The sequence below is a fragment of the Dama dama genome, chromosome 4, assembly GCF_033118175.1.
Source record: "Dama dama isolate Ldn47 chromosome 4, ASM3311817v1, whole genome shotgun sequence".
Classification (NCBI taxonomy): domain Eukaryota; kingdom Metazoa; phylum Chordata; class Mammalia; order Artiodactyla; family Cervidae; genus Dama; species Dama dama.
Genome location: NC_083684.1, coordinates 8,462,573 through 8,483,033, shown reverse-complemented (window position 1 = coordinate 8,483,033; position 20,461 = coordinate 8,462,573). Strand labels below are relative to the sequence as shown.

General features: G+C 39.3%; 1 protein-coding gene across 2 annotated transcripts in view; it reads left to right on the top strand.

Moving 5' to 3' along the window:
* The window catches only part of RFWD3 (ring finger and WD repeat domain 3), a 40,767-nt gene extending 20,641 nt beyond the window's left edge, over positions 1 to 20,126 (top strand). For both annotated transcript variants that reach the window (XM_061137725.1, XM_061137724.1), the window contains exons 5-13: positions 3,607 to 3,798; positions 3,898 to 3,989; positions 8,233 to 8,347; positions 8,849 to 9,071; positions 11,418 to 11,568; positions 12,345 to 12,521; positions 13,161 to 13,375; positions 14,613 to 14,824; positions 17,730 to 20,126. In XM_061137725.1, coding sequence (XP_060993708.1) covers positions 3,607 to 3,798; positions 3,898 to 3,989; positions 8,233 to 8,347; positions 8,849 to 9,071; positions 11,418 to 11,568; positions 12,345 to 12,521; positions 13,161 to 13,375; positions 14,613 to 14,824; positions 17,730 to 17,873 — 1,521 coding nt within the window. In that variant the 3' untranslated portion in view covers positions 17,874 to 20,126. The remainder of the gene's footprint in view (positions 1 to 3,606; positions 3,799 to 3,897; positions 3,990 to 8,232; positions 8,348 to 8,848; positions 9,072 to 11,417; positions 11,569 to 12,344; positions 12,522 to 13,160; positions 13,376 to 14,612; positions 14,825 to 17,729) is intronic.
* The last annotated feature ends 335 nt before the right edge of the window (positions 20,127 to 20,461 follow it).

Genomic DNA, 20,461 nt, shown 5'->3' with positions numbered 1-20,461 from the left:
GTGAGAAATAGATTTAAGGGACTAGATCTGATAGACAGAGTGCCTGATGAATTATGGTCGGAGGTTCGTGACATTGTATAGGAAACAGGAATCAAGACCATCCCCAAGAAAAAGAAATGCAAAAAAGCAAAATGGCTGTCTGAGGAGGCCTTACAAATAGCTGAGAAAAGAAGAGAAGCAAAAAGCAAAGGAGAAAAGGAAAGATATTCCCATTTGAATGCAGAGTTCCAAAGAATAGCAAGGGGAGATAACAAAGCCTTCCTCAGTGATCAATGTAAAGAAATAGAGGAAAACAACACAATGGGAAAGACTAGAGATCTCTTCAAGAAAATTAGAGATACCATGGGAGCATTTCATGCAAAGATGGGCTCAATAAAGGACAGAAATGGTAGGGACCTAACAGAAGCAGAAGATATTAAGAAGAGGTGGCAAGAATACACAGAAGAACTGAATGAAAAAGATCCTCACGACCCAGATAATCACTATGATGTGATCACTCACCTAGAGTCAGACATCCTGATGTGAAGTCAAGTGGGCCTTAGAAAGCATCACTACGAACAAAGCTAGTGGAGGTGATGGAATTCCAGTCGAGCTATTTCAAATCCTGAAAGTTGACACTGTGAAAGTGCTGCACTCAATATGCCAGCAAATTTGGAAAACTCAGCAGTGGCCACAGGACCAGAAAAGGTCAGTTTTGATTCCAATCCCTAAGAAAGGAAATGCCAAAGAATGCTCAAACTACCACACAATTGCACTCATCTCACACGCTAGTAAAGTAATGCTCAAAATTCTCCAAGCCAGGCTTCAGCAATACGTGAACTGTGAACTTCCAGATGTTCAAGCTGGTTTTAGAAAAGGCAGAGGAACCAGAGATCAAATTGCCAACATCCGCTGGGTCATCAAAAAAGCAAGAGAGTTACAGAAAAACATCTATTTCTGCTTAATATAGACTATGCCAAAGCCTTTGACTGTATGGATCACAAGAAACTGTGGAAAATTCTGAAAGAGATGGGAATACCAGACCACCTGACCTGCCTATTGAGAAACCTGTATGCAGGTCAGGAAGCAACAGTTATAACTGGATATGGAACAACAGACTGGTTCCAAAATAGGGAAAGGAGTACGTCAAGGCTGTATATTGTCACCCTGCTTATTTAACTTATATGCAGAGTACATCATGAGAAATACTGGGCTGGATGAAGCACAGGCTGGAATCAAGATTGCTGGGAGAATTATCAATAACCTCAGATACACAGATTGCACCACTCTTATGGCAGAAAGTGAAGAAGAACTAAAGAGCCTCTTGATGGAAGTGAAAGAGCAGCGTGAAAAAGTTGGCTTAAAGCTCAACATTCAGAAAACTAAGATCTGGCTCCATCACTTCATGGGAAATAGATGGGGAAACAGTGTCAGACTTTATTTTTCTGGGCTCCAAAATATCTGCAGATGGTGATTGCAGCCATGAAATTAAGAGACGCTTTCTCCTTGGAAGGAAAGTTATGACCAACCTAGATAGCATATTGAAAAGCAGAGACATTACTTAGTCAACAAAGGTCCGTCTAGTCAAGGCTATGGTTTTTGCAATGGTCATGTATGGATATGAGAGTTGGACTGTGAAGAAAGCTGAGTCCCGAAGAATTGATGCTTTTGAACTGTGGTGTTGGAGAAGACTCTGGAGAGTCCCTTGGACTGCAAGGAGATCCAACCAGTCCATCCTAAAGGAGATCAGTCCTGAATATTCATTGGAAGGACTAATGCTAAAGCTGTTTTCATATAAATTAAAATCATTTAGTCTAGTTCTATGAAAAATGCTGTTCATATTTTGGCAGGGATTGCATTGCATCTGTAGATTGCCTTGATGGGAATATGATTATTTCAACGGTGTTAATTCTTCCAATCCAATTCTTCCAATGCGCATAATGTGTTTTTCCAATTGTTTGTATCATATTCAGTTTCTTTCATCAATGTCAGTTTTTAGAGTACAGGTGTTTTACCTCTTTGGTTAGATTTAATTCTAGTTTATTGTATTCTTTTTAATACGGTTCATAAATGGGATTATATTTTCTTAATTCTCTGATAGTTCGTTGCTAGTGTGTAGAAATGCAACAGATTTCTGTAGATGAATTTTGTATCCTTCAACTTTACTGAATTCACTTAAATGCTCTATTTTAAAATGTACACAAGAGAGATTACATACTATCCTGTTCCAGGACTTGTTTCTTTTCCCTCTGACTTGTATCTTGGAGAGCCTTTTTTTTTAATTGTAGGACTAGGTGATTAAATGTGTGATTAATTGCTCAACTAATCTTGATCCTTGCCATATCTTTTTAATTTTTTTTTAATTTACTCTGGCTGTGCTGGGTCTTCGTTGCAGCGCGCAGGGGCTTCTTTAGTTGCAGCACACGCTTCTCTTCTCCTCTGTGCCCTGCAGTGCACAGGCTCAGTCGTCATAGGGCCTAGGCTTAGTTGCTCTGTGGCATGTGGAGTCCTAGTTCTTCACCAGGGATCAAAGCCATGTCCCCTGCATTGGAACGCAGATTCCCAGTCACTAGACCACCAGGGAAGTTTCTCTTGGAGAGCATTTTATTGTCAGTACATAAAATTGAAGGAAATGGGTACCCACTCCAGTATTCCTGCCTGGGAAGTTCGATGCACAGACAAGCCTGGTGGGCTACAGTCCACGGGGTCGCAACTAGTGACTTAGTGACTGTCCAACATAAAAGTGAATCTCATTCTTACTGGTAGTAATAGCTGCATAGTGTTTTTACATAGGAATAAATTTTTAGTTACTTCTTCCCTTGCTGTGTGCACTATTGTTGCTTCCTACTAAGATCATGCTGCGCTGATCATCTTTGCATTATTGTCTTGGCAAATACTTATGGTTATATTCATGGGATATATTTCTTCCAGAGAGGTTGCTTTATCAAAGGAAGGATATTTGTATTTTTAGTTTTAATAGATAATGCCAAATTGCCCTCTGGAAAATTTGTGCCAGTTTCTACTTGCAACAGCGGTATGTAAGCATGCCCATTTCTCCCTCACCCGCAGTGCTTCGTGTTACCAGACATTATCTAATAGATGAAAAGAAGTAAAAACAGTTTAATTTTTGTTTCTTTAATTATAGCCGAACACTTACTAACCATTTGTATTTTTGTGTGAGCTGTTTATATTCCTTTCTCTTTTCCCTTGTATTTTTTTCTTTATTCACATGAACCAGATATTTTATAGCTACTTGAATTATGAACCTAATTTCGAATGTATAAAAGACTTAATATTCCCTGTTGTTTTTTAACTGGGTCACTTCTGGGTTTGTTTGGTTTTAATATCTTTGTAAATATAGCTCCTTTTTGTCATTTGAATGGAAAAAAATCAAGAATTTCGTGAGTTCAAAGGATGATGATAATATTTTCATGGTTTATATTATCTTTGACAAGATTGCAATCTGGAAAGAATGGGAAGTGATTCATGGGTACTGGGTTTTCCTTTGGCATTTTTCAATTGGGCTTGTTCATTTTTGTGTGATTTTTGTTAATTTGTTAGTTTCATATATTCAAGACAGATTTTGCATTTTCTCTATTTGAATGTATTCTGATTTCCATCCTGCAGTCTCCCCAGAAGTCTAACCCTTCTCTAACTTCTGCGTCTGTGGATGAGGAAGAAGGGGACACTTGCACAATATGTTTGGAACAGTGGACCAATGCTGGGGATCACCGGCTCTCTGCATTGCGCTGTGGTCACCTCTTTGGGTACAAATGCATTTCGAAGTGGCTCAAAGGACAGACCCGAAAATGTCCCCAGGTATAGACTATAGTTAAGAACTGTGTATGTGCACAGTCAACATGTTAAGTCAGGGGGATTCCCAGAACCACACTAATTATGTCCTGTTGGGCTCCTTAGTGCAACAAGAAAGCCAAGCAAAGTGATATCGTTGTCCTTTATGCCCGGACCTTGAGAGCTTTGGACACTAGTGAGCAGGAGCTCATGAAGAGGTAGGTGGAAAGAGTCTATCTAGCTGAAATATTCCCTTTTGGTTCTTTGTAGGCTCATCTGAAAAGGGGGGTATGAGTCACTCTTGGTGTGATTCTGAGGCTTTCCTTGAACTGTGACTAGGAATCGGGATTGTTGGCGATCTAACATTGTGACTTATGATACATGTCTGATCACATGATGCATGGTTTACTCTCCATATAGGATTAAAAGTGGTGATCTGGAGTAACAAATTATTGTGACTTCACCTAGCTCAATGAATGTAAGCCCCAGGACTTTTGCTTGAACTCTTCAGGGAAAAAAGCTAGTATAGACTATCAGAAAATGAAGTCAATGCATAGGAAAACAGAGCTGAGAAGTAGAGGATGAAAATCTCCTTTCTTGAAAGACAGGGGGCTGAACGCAGAGCAGCAGGTGGTAGACTGCTGCGCTCGTCTCTGCGCTCAGCACCTCTCGTAGCCTCCGTTTTCAGGGCCTGAGGGTTGTGTGCTGATCGGAGCAGGTGGCTCTGCAGGAGCACTTTGGCATTCCTGTGACCTTGGAGTCAGCGCTAAGACTTAAGTCTTTGGTAATATGACTTGGGGAGGCCAAGACATGGTCTGGTAAGCCCTCCTAAAATCAAAAGTCATAGAGAAACCTTTAGCCATACAGTAATACCTCACACCTAAGCTGGGCAGCAGACCCACACAGAAAGATAGCCTGGATTTTTTGGTATCCTGTCCAGCTTCTTCCCTAAGGGATTACCTTTACTGCCTGCCTCTGCCACTAAATTCGGTGAACACTGAATCAGGGAATCCCCTGTGTTACTCATTGTAGCCAATTCACGGCCACCTAGAACACACTCCAAGTCTCAACCTCCTTGTTATTAGAATAGGCTTAGGCTTAAAAATACTTTTTTAAAAAACTGAGAATTTTTGCTTCTTGTGTCCCTAAGACCTCCTGCCACAGTATTCTACAAAGAAGTCTCATAACTGAAGCAATACAATGAAAGAAATTATTGGGATTTGGGAAGCCCATGGACAGTTGCTAAAAACACTACTTATAAAATATGCTTTAAGAACAGTAAAGATAGGGAATTCCCAGGTGGTCCAGTGGTTCAGAATCAGCCTTGCAATGCAGGGGAGGCAGGTTTGTTCCCTGGTCAGGAAACTGAGATCTCACATGCCATGCAACAGCAGCCAAAAAAACCCCCCCTGCATTGAGAGTACGGGGATGTGGGTTCGCTCATGCATTACTGGTAAAAATGTACATAAATATTAACATTTAGAGAGGCCCTTGGCAATATAATTCAGAAGTCTAAAAGTAATTCTGCTTTAGGCATTCTAAAAAAATGATTAAGGATATGTACAAAAATGTGTTTAATCAGGCTTTTCATTTAGTTAATAATCCAAACCAATCCAGAAGATTGATTGGTTGAGTAAACTCTGGCATATCCATGTGATAAAACACTATACATTGGTTAAAACTGATGTTAAAGTACATATGGTAAAAAAAAAAAAAGTATATATGGTATGTTGTCATGCGAAAGCATGTTGTTAGTGTGATTATCTTTTTGCAAATTGGAAAAAACATGTAAGTATTTACTGTAAAGTGGAATTACAGATGTATTAATTTCACTCCAACGAATATTTATTTGTTGTATGTTAAAATGACAGGTACGTGGTGGAAATTTTCTTGAAAAGGCGAAACCAGTAGGGGTGGCTAGTAATGCATGTATTTAAAACTGTATTTAAAACTTTGCTGATTACTACAATCGGTGTACTCCTTAGCCTCTTGAGAAGAATTTCAAAATGGTGATACATACCGAGACTAATAGGATGAATACCCACAGGCTCAACTTTATCAAATCTTAACATTTTCCATATTTGTTTTGGGTCTTTTAAAAAAGAAATATATCCTTATAAATACCAAAGAGACTTCCTTGTGCACCAAGTTTTTCTTAACTCCATCTCTTTCCTCAGATGATCTATGGCCATAAAGCACATACAGTGTGATTTAGAAAGTTTTCACATTTTATGCAAATGTTATTGGATTATAGTTTTTCTTCTGTAGCTTGATTTTGTTTATTACTCTGAGGCACATATCCTGGTTGATATATTTAGCTCTCGTTGATTCATTTTAATTTCTATAAACTGTTCTAGTTCTGTAGTTTTCCTATATGTAATTTTGTATTGGTAGACAGGTAGTTTTCAGTTTTCATTAGTATAAGCCATGCTGCAGAGGAATGGGTGAGAGCTTCATTATGTCTAGAAATGGATTTGCTTTATCATAGGGTACATGATAGGGTACCCTATCATGTATCATAGGGTACATGATTTCAACTTTACTAGATATTGTCGAATTGCTCTTCCTAGAGGCTTTTCCAGTTTATACCAGTAGCAGTAATGTAAGGGATTTCTCATTTTTTTCATCCCTTCATCTACTTTATATTATCAGACTTAATTTTGCCAGTTTCATGGAGTGGAATAGCGTTTACTTTAGTTTGCTTTTCTTTTTTTTTAGTTCGCTTTTCTTATGAGGTTTTTCTCAATCGCTTATGAGGTTGAACATACTCTTCTGTAAGTTGTGTTCAAATATTTTACTCATTTATATTGAGCCAAATATATTATTTATTTGTTTCTTACTGGTTTGTAGTTCTTTGTTTTCCTTATACTAACTCTTTGTTGGTTGTGCACATTGCACATGCCATCTTCTAATTTTTGACTTGTCTCTTTGACTTGTTTATGGTATCCTTTGTTGAAAAAGTTTTTAATTTTAGTGAAGTATGTTCTATCTATAAATTTCAATTGCTACTTCTGTTCTAAATTTTCTATATTATAAATGGACTACTCTTTTGTTCTAGGATCTGTTAGTTCTAGTGCTTCAGTTTAGTCTTTCTAGCCATCAACATATAATATCCTTTCACTTATTCACTGTTTCCTTGTGTCTTTTATAACTGTATTTTGCTTCTTAAAGGCCTTAACTTTATTCCTAGGTTGCTGTTACAATGCTATTTTGAAAGAATTTTTTTTGTTACATTTACAAATCACCTGTCTGGTATATGGGAATGCTGTTGATCTAATTTTCTTGATCTTAACTCTAGTAACCTTACTAAACTCTTAATAGCTTGTGGATTCTCTTGAATTTTCTATGAAGATAAATAAGAGCCACTTTTTCCCTTCCTTTCCAATGTTCATCTTTTTTCTCTCCTATCTTATTGGAGTGGAAATTTCTATTTGCGTTTCATATTTTGAAATGTGAATTTATGATTTTCATACCTATGAATGTGGCCTTTCATTGTACATTATTCCTCTTTATGCTTATCCATCCTTTTTAATTGTGATCAGTCTTTTTTTTTTTCCCTAGCATTTCCCTGGTGTATACTTTTTTTTAACAACCTCTTTTTATAGTGTTCTTTATTTGAATATCTCATTAACATCCAATAGCTGATTTTCTTTTTATCCGGTAGATGATCTTGGTCTTTTAACAGGTCATTTTACTCTTTTTTAATTTGGCTCTAACTCAGGCAGTGAGCTTGGCTCTAATCCCTCGTTTTGCATTTTATGTCCCCATTCCTTAGTAAGAGCCAAATTCCTGGTCCTTGCCTACCTCAACAGTTGTTCTGCCCGTAGTCCGAGTCCCCGGTTGGAAAAGAAGACACCTCGAAACAATGCAACTTGCAATAGGGGAATTTATTCCTGACTCGAGCCAGGGCCTCCCGCCCTCACCAAGGGTGTGAGGAGGAAAAGGCCCCGAGCCCCAGTTCTCTCCGGTATTTATTAGGTCAAAAAAAGCAGCAGGTAGTTGGCGCAAGCGGATTGGTTACACAGCGGGTAGTTGGCGCAAGCGGATTGGTTACACAGTTGCAAGGCAATTTTTGTTGGCCCAACCTGGGGCTTTCAGCTTTCCCCTGATAGGTTCCCTTTTTTCTTGCTAGGCATATGTTGATTGGCTAGCTCCAGGAGGCCTGATAATTATGTTACCCCGGGAAACCAGGCCTACTCCTAATCTAGGCTGCCTGTCATGGCGTTAGCCGTGACAGCCTCACACAGTGAGACCCACTCCAGTAGGCTGATGAGCTCAGCCCTGTCTGCTATTCTGTGATGTTTCTCTGTTTGAGAGATTTTTCTCTTGTTATATTTTATTCCCTCTCATGGCGTATTTATAGTCAAAGTGTGTCTATCACAGCATAAATTCACCGTGCATCTTGATGAGAAGTCTTGTAGCCTTTCTAATCTCTACCTGTTGCTGGCTTTTCCACTTTAGTTCCTTACAGAAGGAGCAGAAGCTAAGGAAGAAGGCCGAGTTAGATTCGGCACAGTGTCGGCTACAGCTTCAAGCCCTCACTGATGAATGCTCCAGGCTTCAAAGTCGTGTTCAGGTAAGTTTGCCTTTTCTAACCCAAAGTCCTGTTGGAATAGGAATTAAGAAGGCATCTAAATATTTAGTTTCACTCAGATACAAATAGGATTTACCAAATAGGATTTACCAAGTTTTTCAGGAAGGAAACATGATCAACGTTATTATTTATGAGAACTTATATATGTGCTTTATGATGAATTCTACTGCATCTTGAATTATTAAAAAAAAAAAATTGAACAGCCACCTGATAATTCACAACTTGTTTAGGTCATTTCACTTCCTTGAATCTACCGATAAAGTGACTTGTCTAAATCATTAAAGACTTTAAGCTCTTTATGATTCTGTGCTCTCCCTATTTCAATTGCTTGTTGAAATATTGTGAAAACTGCAGCAGTTCTTTAGAATTCATGTTAACATTTTCATGTAAAGGATAAATATCCTTGTATTAGATTAAGGGATTGTATTTGAGGGTAATACCAGATGAAATGGCTTTATATCTTCAAAATCTTTTTCGTTTTAGGACTTGCAAAAACTTATCGGTCAGGATAAGATCTCACAACTGCCTGGGGGTTCCCAACCACATTTCCTAAGTGGCCTGCCCTCCAGCCAGAGTCAACAGAAGTACCATTTCCAGAAGACATTCACAGTGTCTCAGACAGGAAACTGTCGCGTCATGACATACTGTGATGCTTTGAGCTGCCTGGTGGTGTCACAACCTTCTCCTCAGGCCGCCTTCCTTCCAGGTGAATAGTCCAGAACCTCAATTTTTATAGTTCATTGTTGGACTCTATTTATTTATTTCCTCCCTTTTTGGATAATCCAGGACTCACTAGTAGGTGAACACTGTCCACAGCCCACCAGATCACTTTTTTCCTAGTTAGTTTCCTTGATATAGATACTTGAGGGTACTACAAAGATGTCTGTACTGTCTGTTTCACTTCTTTAAATTTGTTCACCAGAAGGGCAGAGATGCTGAACCATGGTAAAGTGAGAGAAGACGTACTTAGAAGTGTGAGTTGTCCAAGGATAAGGACTATAATTGCTTGCATGTCATGCTAAAATACAGATTAATTTTAGACTAGAAATGTTTGAAAAAACACTACTCCAAGGTCTAATTCAAGTTAAAACAAGATTGAATGCTTATTTTCAGTAGTGTGCACATTGACAAATTCCAAGTAAATGAATTTGGGAACATTATTATTTTATTAATATTGTACTGATTTTCTCTTTTTGTGCACTTTTCAAGTTTCATTTTAGGTTATCTTAATGTTGAAAACCAAACCTCACAGCCCAATGTTGTAGATGTTTTTTCCTGCTCTCTTCAGCATATAATTTCTGCCAACTAAGGTCCCTTTGCTTCTGCCTGATTTAGTGTCTCTCCACTTAGAAGTTCCTTTCAAATGCTTCAAAACTATGTCCCCCATACTTAGGTATGTACAGGATTTGTAATGGAATCTCTTGAATATCATATATTTGTCTATTCACTGATACTGAGAGGCTATCAGGAGGCTCCAATTGAGGGGAAAGTAAAAGGATTGTTCATGATGTTTCTATATTCCATTCACAGTTTTAATAAAAAGGTTTATCTTCAAGTGAAACCTTCCCCATTAATTGGAAAAATATTTATTCCAGTTGTTCCCCTATTTGGGTGTAATCTGTTCCTTTATTTCTTAGTGTGTCTGTTCTGTCCTGCCCAGCCAGCTCTTCCTGATAGACTGATAATGCTAATTTCTTATTTCCTTTAATGATTAACTAGGCAAAATTTCAAGTTCCCTTGTTGATTTAAAACCTATGGTTTCCATGTTTGTTTCTCTGGCTCTGCTATTTCTGTTTTAGCATAAATCACAATAAACTTTCTCTCGCTTGATTCCCTAGCAAAGGAGAAGTATGATTCAAGGCTATCTTTTTTTCAAGTGTCTTAACTCGCTTATTTATTTGGCTGCACTGGGTCTTAGTTGCATCATGCGGGATCTTTCCTTGCGGTTCTTGAGCTCTCTAGTTGCGACTAGCGTGCTTTAGAGTGCACAGGCTTCAGTAGTTGAAGTGCACGGGCTTAGTTGCTCTGTGGCATGTGGGATCTTAGTTTACAGAGCAGGGATTGAACCCACATCTCCTACATTGCAAGACAAATTCTTAGCCACTGGACCACCAGGGAAGTCCCTCAAGGATCTCTTAAATCTAAGATTTGACAAATTTTGTTAGTGTATAACTCAGATAAAATATATACTTGATAAAATAAATGTGGTAAGAGAACAGAGTAACAAATAGAAGGACAAGTTTTTGGCTTTCTTTTCCCCTCTTGGAATGATATACATTAAGATACTTGATTTTACCTATTTTCATTCTGTTTCAGAAAAATGTAACGTCTTGACCACATGACACAGAAATTACTTATCTCCATTCTTTGTTGTTCACTCTCTCATCTACATTTTTGAGTCTCTGTGGTTCAGAAAGACTAGTCTTGCTTTCCTTTAAAAGCTTTATTATTACAGTAAAATTGATATACAGTAAACTTGCACATCCTTAATGTGATATACCATTTAGTGAGTATTGATGTGTGTATCAATATATGTATACACTTCTAAAACCATCGTAACAATCAAGGTAATGAACATATCAGTTGCCCTGAAAGTTTGCTCAGGCTCTTTGTAATCCATCATCCACCTGTTCTTCCCTTCTCTTCCCATCCCAAGGCATCTACTTTCTATCTCGATATATTAGTTTATATTTTCTAGAATTGTACATGACTGGAGCCATACAGTGTTACTCTTTTTGTCTGGGTTCTTTCAACATAACTTTATAAAGATTATCCATATTATTATGTCTGTCAGTAGTTTATTTCTTTTTATTGCTGGGTAGTATTCCACTGTATGTATATATGATGGTTGCTCATATACTTGATAGACATTTGATATAGAATATACTTGTTAAAATAAATTATAACCTGGGAGTTATTTTCTTTGTTTGACTAGTTTTTCCCCAGAAACTGACATGCCAAGAGAGGTGAACAAAGGTGTTGCTTGAAATGGTAGTTTCCTTTGCCCTAAATTGACTTGCAGTGATGTGTTTCACTCTCATAAATTTGGCAGGCTTTGGTGTTAAGATGTTGAGTACTGCCAACATGAAAAGCAGTCAGTATATTCCTATGCATGGCAAACAAATACGTGGACTGGCTTTCAGCAGTCGATCCAAAGGCTTACTTCTCTCTGCTTCCCTGGACAGCACAATTAAACTGACCAGGTGAGTGCTTTGTGGGGAAGATGGGCCTTGGGATGCCTAGTGTTGAATAGCTTGGAAATTAGTATCTGTGTTATGATGACCTTGGCTTTTGGGGTGGGGATGGGATGGGAGTTGTCCAAGGCATTGTTTTCTCAGATCCAGGTTCATTGAATTTTAAATGTATTGCTTTAAGAAGTGGACACAGCTTGTTGCAAAACTGAATATGTGGTGGTCCATTTCTTTAAAATTATATATGCTACAAAATATATCTTAAACCATGCAAATACATATCTTTTGACTTTTCAAGAATGCTTCGGCTTAATTTTACCCCAAAACTCAGTGTATCAATTCTGTTATGTTTTATATATATGCTATGACTTATTTTAGTAGTATTGAAAAATAGAAGGGAAAAAAGAGGTTAAAGACCAGAGTGTCATTAGTGACTACCTCTGTATAGTTGGCTTATAACTTTTTATTTTTCTTATATGTGTTTTCTAATTTTTCAGTATTAAATATTGAATACCTGTGTCATAGGTAGCCGTGGAGAAGGATATAGATCAGGGGAAGGAATGTATAGTTTATCTGTCCCTTTATCTTATTCTTCCTTACAGCTTAGGAGGAAAATCTGTATCCTCCAAAACAAATACTGTGGAATTAAGAGGAGTTCTGTCTGCAGACCTGAGGGCAAATTGGGAATCCATATAGTTTTGGTGTGTGGGTGTGTTCTTATCTTTACATCTTTGTCTGTATTTGATTTTTGTAATGCATAATTGTAAAAGTCTTTTGTAACTCTACAGCCTGGAAACAAATACGGTGGTCCAGACTTACAATGCTGGGCGGCCTGTCTGGAGCTGCTGCTGGTGTCTCGATGAAAACAATTACATCTATGCTGGACTGGTCAACGGTTCAATTCTGTTGTATGACCTTCGAAATACAAGCTCTCATGTCCAGGAGTTAGTACCTCAGAGAGCTAGGTAGGGAGCCACCTGAAAGTAACAGCTTTCTCTTGGACTATTATATTAATCCTCTCTTTTACTAGTGTTTCACAGTTGATCAGAATTTCTCACAGAGGGCAGATCTCTGAGTCCTCTGATCTGTTCTCACTTCAGAATCAGTAAGATCCTAGAGTTTGTGTTCATGATAGTTGACATGGCAGAAAGTTCTTGTACCAAATATAACCAGATTCATAGAATTACATGTCACAGTGTGCCAAAATAAAATAACTACTTTGTTCAGAACCCAACTCCACCATTTATGAGCTGAATTTCCTTCCTGACTTTTCTTGTGTGTGTGTGTGTCTAACCCCATTTCCAGAAGCTTCACAGCAGTCAGGCTACCTTGTGTTTGTAATCTTATACTGTTAAATTTCCTACTCCGTTTTTTCCCCACTGCTTTTAGAGCATGCAGAATCTCCTCTGAATCTGGGTGTGAAATATTATATATATGCCCTTTTGTTCCTACAGAGTGGGTTGGTAGTTTTTACCAGATATCAGAGGACAGTGACTCACAAAAATTTCTTCCATAGAGGTAGTAATGTCCTTGACTCCTCACAGTGGGGCCTGAAGTAGCTCACATATTGGCAGGTGAGACTTTGTGTCCTTTCTTTCCCTCAGGTGCCCGCTGGTGTCCCTGTCATATGTGCCCAGAGCTGCGTCTGCTGCATTTCCATGTGGTGGGGTGTTGGCTGGAACCTTGGAGAATGCCTCTTTCTGGGAGCTGAAAATGGGTTTTACTCACTGGCCTCATGTGCTGCCCGTGGAGCCTGGGGGCTGCGTAGACTTTCAGGTAGAGAGCAGCACCTGCCACTGTCTTGTGACCTACAGGCCTGGTGAGTGTTGTTGGGGTGTCCTCATGGCTTGGTTGATTTGGAAGCAGGTTGGTAGAGGGGAGGAAAGGAGAGCTTGCCTTAGCTTTCAGGTGGTGCTGGTCAGCCCCTCACGGACTAACAGCTCTTGCTCCTGCAGGGAACTTCTGTGGAGCCTGCCTCCCTGTCCCTCGCTTGTGTGAACTGGGACATACTTGGCCAGGTACTCCTTGGAAGTGGAATTAGCTGCTTTAGGATCCTCTCTGACTTATGACAGTGATGGAATGAGGAGACCTGCTCTTCCAGCCTCTGAGCTACCCTTACATCAGTTTCATGTCTTCTGCTTGCCACTCAGTTCACTTACAAGGAAGGACCAAATGAAAGCAGTCATGTAGAGGGCCCAGACGCTAAGCTGTTAGCTGTTCTTCCTTATTTGGGGCCCCAAAGTTAAGTGGGGGAGTAGATGGACAACCATGGTGGCCCTAGCCAGCTGAACTTCTCACAGCTTCCAGAACCAGGACTGTAACCCTTGACCCACTATGCTTAAATACACAGGTTTTTTTTCTAGCTGAGAGATAATGAGTCTAATCTGGTGAGCTACATTGATGGTCAAGTGGCTGTTTTGGTCAGAAATAGTCATTAAAGTGACCATCCTTCTGCTAGTTGTGGGTTGACCTAATCATTTTAAGTTTTGCTTGAGCTGAGAAGCTGTGTCAGCAGACTCTCCTTTCCCTTTTGGACCCATCTCCTAGGTCGTCTATCTCCACGGATTTGCTATGATATGTAGAAAGCTTGGAGATCCCATTCTGTTCTCTAGCTTTTGTTTGTCTCTCAGCAGAACCACAGTGATACGTTTCCCCTTCTGTGATAATATGCTTTCACTGTATTTGTACAGTTCTGGGTATTAGTGGGGTCCTCACTGGGGGAAGGGAAAGACCTTGTAGCCCGAACCCTTAAGGAAGATAAAAACCCAAACAGAAGTCCAGCTGGATACAGTGATTTTCCTAAAAAGGCTAGCTCGTTCTCAGAATTGTTTCCCTCATAGACAAAACCTATTGTAGATAAGTTACTTCATCCTATAGCCCAGAGTTCTGAATTTGATTTGTGCTATATTATTTTGTTCTTACTATGTTTGGTAGCTATTCATGATGGTTTGATAAAACTGCTTTTTCTACTCAACTGAGTTACAACCAAGTTTAGGTACTTGCTTAATTTCTTTGAACCATCCCTACAGATCAATACTGATTTCTCTTTCTCTTAGATAAAAATCACAACACCTTACGAAGTGTGCTTATGGAGATGTCCTATAAACTGGATAATGCTGGAGAGTCCATCTGCTCCTGCCATCCTGTACAAACATTCCTTGGGGGACCCTCCTGCAAATTGCTAACCAAGAGTGCCATTTTCCAAAATCCAGCGAATAATGGCAGCATCCTGGTGTGTACTGGGGATGAAGCATCAAAATCGGCCTTGGTGAGTAGTCAGTCAGTTTTTTATACTGATGTGTATAAAGCAAAAAACCAAAGTTTTCCATAATTGCACGTACCTTCATATGTGTATATGTGTGGTTGCTTAGTTTATTTTTTATAGAAGTCACACTTTATTGGGTTGGCCAAAAAGTTTGTTTTTTCCTGTTGGTGGCTCTAGTAGCACATAGTTGTCTTTAACTCCATTTGAAACAATTTTGTTAGATTGTATTGTGACAGCTATCATATCAGTGTGTATTAAAAATAAGACTTGTCAAAATTGGTGAATTTTTGTGTAGCCATTTTAATATTGACAGTGGAAGGGAAAAAGGCAACGTTTTCAGCATATTATTCTTTATTATCTCAAGAAAGGTAAAGACTTTGCTGAAATGCAGGAACAGATTTGTGCAGTATATGGAAAAAGTGCTGTGACTGAACATGTCGAAAGTGTTGTCGAAGTTTTGTGCTAGAGATTTCTCACTGGGCGATGCTCCACAGTCGGGTAGGTCAGTTGAAGTTGATAGCAATCAAATCGAGACATTAAATGAGAACAGTTAACATTATACCATGCAGGAGATAGCCAGCATACTCAAAATATCCAAATCAAGTGTGGAAGATCATTTATATCAGCCTGATTATGTTAATCACTTCGGTATCTGAGTTCCACGTAAGTTAAGTTAAAAACACCTTGACTGTATTTCTGCATGTGATTCTCTACTGAAATGTAATGAAAATGTTCTCTTTTTTAATACAAATTGTGATGGGCAGTGAAAAATGGATAATGTACAATAATGTGGAATGGAAGAGATCCTGGGGCAAGCAAAATGAACCACCATCAACCACAACAAAGGCCATCTCCATCCAAAGAAGATGATACTGTATATGTGGTGGGATTGGAAAGGAGTCCTCTATTATGAGCTCCTTCCAAAAAGCCAAACGATTAATTCCAACAAGTACTGCTCGCAGTTAGACCAGCTGAAATCAGCACTCAATGAAAAGTGTCCAGAATTAACAGAAAACACATACTCTTCCATCAGGATAATCCAAGACTGTGTGTTTCTTTGATGACCAGGCAAAAATTGTTAACAGCTTGGCTGGGAAGTTCTTATTAATCCACTCTATTCACCAGTCATTGCACCTTTGTATTTCCATTTATTTATTTTAGTCTTTACAAAATTCTCTTAATGGAAGAAGTTTCAATTCTGTGGAAGACTGTAAAAAGCACTTAGAATAGTACTTTGCTCAAAAAGATAAAAAGTTCTTGGAAGATAAAGTTATGAAGTTGCCTGAAAAATGGCAGAAGGTAGTATAACAAAACGTTTGAGAAAGTTCTTGATGAAAATGGTCTTTTATTTTTACTTAAAAACATAAGGGGAAAAAAAAACATAAGGAACTTTTTGGCCAACCCGATACATACTGCTTTCCCATTTAACTTCCTGTTTTGGTTATCTTTCCATACCAATATCTATAGATTGACATCATTCTTTACATGTGAGCTGTAGTGTTTTACGTGACCTATGTCAGATATCCTGCCTTTGTGCGACCTTGTGAAGGTTAGGGACGGGCAGTTTTACCCCCCAGGGGGTGCTTTCTCTGCAATGCTTTCAAAGTTTTGTGATGATAGACATATAGCTATATGTTTTAGGGGGAAAAAGGCACTACTGAAACCTCTATAAAATAGTTGATCAATTCAAGATGACAGTAACAGATGAAAGGTTGATGGGGAATTTTACAGTGGAGGGGTCAGCCTGTTACCACCTGAATAAATGATCAACTATTGTGTCACTGTTAGTGGCTTAAGCAGAAATAATTTGCCTTTTGGTGTAAGGCAAAATGAAGTACATGATGCCTAGATGTTCTTGAACCCATAGAACAGCACTGTCCAGTTAAGTCACATTAGCCATGTGATCACTTGAAATGTTAATGTGAATGAAAAACTTAATTGTTAAATTTTTATGTAATTGAAATGTAAAGAGGTGTATGTGGCTAATGGCAGCCATACTGGATAGTGTCACTCTTCAGTCTAGTGCTTTTATTTACTGGAATTGCAGTGGATAAGAGAATAAGTTAAGTAATAGCACAGAAAGCAACAAACAAATCTAGGTTGTGGACGTTCTGTAGGACAACAGATCCTGCTTCCACAAGTCAGTGGCAGAAGGAGAAAAGAGTGGGGAGGTTGGATCTGCTCAAATTAAGAGAGGCTTATTAAAATTTATGACTACCAAGGGTAATGTGGACCTTATTTGAATCCTGAATCAAACAAAACCAATATAAAAAGAGACTATCAGAAAATTTTTATTTTGCACTATATGTAAGAGAATATTATGAAATTATTGTTCATTTTGTTAGGCATAGTGACATTGAGATGTAGGAAAATGTTTGTTTGTGTTTAAGAAATGTATACTTAAGTGTATAAGGGTAAAATGACATGATGTCAGCACAGAAAAAAAACAAAGCAGGTATGGTAAAACTTAGTCATCTGGGTGATGACCCATAGTACTATTCCACTTTTTATTACATGAATTTTTTGTCCATAATAAAAAATTTTTTGAAGGAGAAGAAAGCAGCAGTTAGAATACAGGTTCCGTGAGGGCAGAGATAGGGACTTATTGTCTTGCTGATCCTTGTTTCCCCTAAGAGAGTTCTTGGCACATAGACTGAAGGGGAGAATGCTAGGCTTGGTTTTCAGACCCACTCACAGGTAGACCATAATTGCGGATTACAGTAGGTGAGGCCATGCGTGACTGAGGTCAGATGTGCTGCTTTTGTGCAACCTTGTGAAGGTTAGGGACATTCTGTTTTACTCCCTGGGCAGTGCTGTCTCTGTAGTGCTTTCAGAGTTGTCTGATGATAAAGACTGCAAGTCCCGAGTTGAATTGAAGGACTCATGACCTTTATCTCTTCTTTTTTAGCTGTGGGATGCTGCCAGTGGCTCATTGCTTCAGGATCTGCAGGCCGATCAGCCTGTCTTGGACATCTGCCCATTTGAGGTGAATCATAACAGCTACTTGGCTACCTTAACAGAAAAGACGGTCCACATCTATAGGTGGGAGTGACCATGGTCTTGAAACTTACCAATCATGTTGCTGGTTAATGATACATGTTATTTGCTAATACCTCACAGCCCTGAGCAAGATCTGTGCTTATTGTCTGTGGCCTAGAACTTGTGGGATCATGGTTCCATTAGGTTAATATGATCCTGGGATTCCAGGTCAACAAAACACTATAGATGGTGTATCTTCAGGGTCCATCAAAAGAGTAAGTGACGGGTACTCCATCAACATTATCCATTTCTTGGGTTAAAAGCCTTCATGAATCTTTGTTGAGAATCAGTATGTTTGACCAGACTTTCTGCTGGGCCTTGGAGAGTATCCTCCCTGCAGTCACTTAGGATATGAATGTACACCGAGCATCTCCGGACGTGACATCCCACCGAGTTGTCTTGTCACTTGACTGCATGACTTGGGACTAACCATTCTGATGCTCCTTGGAGGCAGCGTGGGTGCAGAAGTCTTCAGTTGAGCACAAGAGGGCACTCTACAGTCTTCTGAAGGATTCGACCTATTTCTGACCATGTAGGCTGATAACCTTTTGGTAACTTGGCCTCGTCCCCACAAGACTGTGTGGTAGAGCTCACAGTCTGCTCTGTGGCAGGAACAGCTTAGTTCAGGGGTACAGTGCCAGAACAGTGGTAAACCCAGTGATGACGGCAGCTGATGCCAGGTGTATGGGGAGTTCATCACAAGTGCCAGTCAAGGAGAGAGACCAGTTGTTTGAGCAGTGGGGAAGACTCACGTTTTTTCTAGCCAGCTAAGATCTCAGGATTGGTTTTATATAAGCCAGTGCTTTGAAAGCCACTCTTTGTGCCCACTAGGAAAAGATGAGCCATATGTCAAAGCTCTTACTAGTATGAGAGATCAGGAGCAAGGGGCTAACGAAGAGAGGCTTACAAAAGAGAAGCTGCTTAGACTGCTGTTGAAAGCAGAAGAGGACTTGTCTCGCATTTTTAGAGTTTCTCTCTGAATAAAGTCCACCCCTTGGAGTAAGGAGCTATTCTTGAGCCTGTTTAGAATTCCCAGGTTAAAACCTGCCACCAGGTGAATCTGATGTTTGATTCCAAATTCCTCTGATTTGCCTCCTTCCCTAACTTTTTTTAAGAAAATGTTTTTAGTAAAATAGTTTTTCTCAGGAAGATAACAGTGGTTGGAGGCCTGCGTGGATTGCAGGGAGATGCCCACCAGCTTTCATTCCAACCCTGGATTGTCCCACTTTTGGAGCTGTATTTTTCTCCAGTAGAGGGTTCAGTTTATATCTGTTTGCTTTGCAAAAGGCTCCTCTACTAAACTACTCTCCACCACAGAACATGTCTCAAGGCATGCTCCCTGTTCTTGGGGAGCAGGATGACTAACTGTGATTTTCTTAAATAATTGTTGTAGAAATGTTATCATTATTTTTATTTTAAAACAGTTCTGATCTGTCAACTCCTGAGCTGTTGCCAGCATTTCTCACCAGCAGGGGCTTATTGCAGTAGATTTCCCCAGAGTTCCATGTTCTAGTTGTGTTTTTTAAAGAATGGCCTCCTTCTAAATAAGGACATCTTTCAAAAAGCCAGTTTCCAGAACCTGGGAAAGACCTCCCGTTTCCAGAAGAGGTATAACCTTTTGATACGTTGATGATTAAGATTAACTGCCCAGGCCTGGAGCTTCAGGGGCAGAAATGGATTTGAATTAAAAAACAATCTGGTTTCAACAGATGATAAGAGAGAGGAAACAAGTGGTCAGGCCCTGGCTGCCATAGTCTTTGGCTAGGGCAGAATGTGGCACAGGGTTAAGATTTAACTAAAGTTGAAGTACACTTAGCTGATGCTGATTGAGATCCATCCCCACCCCCAAGCATAGGAACCAAGGGACTTGTATTATTAGAGAAGTTGGAAGAATCTCATGCCTTACCAGTCCTTGCATTCCCCTAGTAAGTTTAGATGTTTGAGAAACAAAAATTTTTGTGACTGTGACTGATGTCTCCAATGGAAGAACTTCCCCTCACTCCTGCTCCCCTCCGCCTGGCAGCGGAGATGACATCTATAGATGCAGGCTCTGCTCCACCATCTTCCCTCACCCAGTCTCTGAGATTTGTTTTCCCATTTGAGGGTTTGGAATTAAACAGACTCAAAAATATTTTCTTGTTATCTGTATCCTTGTACCTGCTTTGAAAACCAGACAGTGGGATCTCTATTCATGTCCTATGTTTTAATGTTTGTGTTTTATGTTTTAATGTAAAATATGAAAATAAAGCATTTACCATATGTTTCAGCTCCTGATGTCTTTTGTCTCTTTGAATGCTAGAGGCAGGAACCTGTGTGCCTTTTGGAAAAGGGGTCTAATCCCAGACTGCCTTGTAGATTTCTTCATTTCATGTAGTACTGGGTCAGAATTACACAGGATGGCCCTTGGATCGAAAGTAAACATCTTATTTAAATTAATGAAGTAAGTTGAGGCAGTAGTTGGCAATTCTCTTTTACTGTTGCCTCTTAAGTCCCCAGCACTGGTCACTTGTCTGTTTACTCTCAGATTCAAGGGTCTAAATCCTGCAAACTACATTTGCTTGCTGACTTCCTGTTAGTCTCTAAGTCCAGAAGACTCTTCTG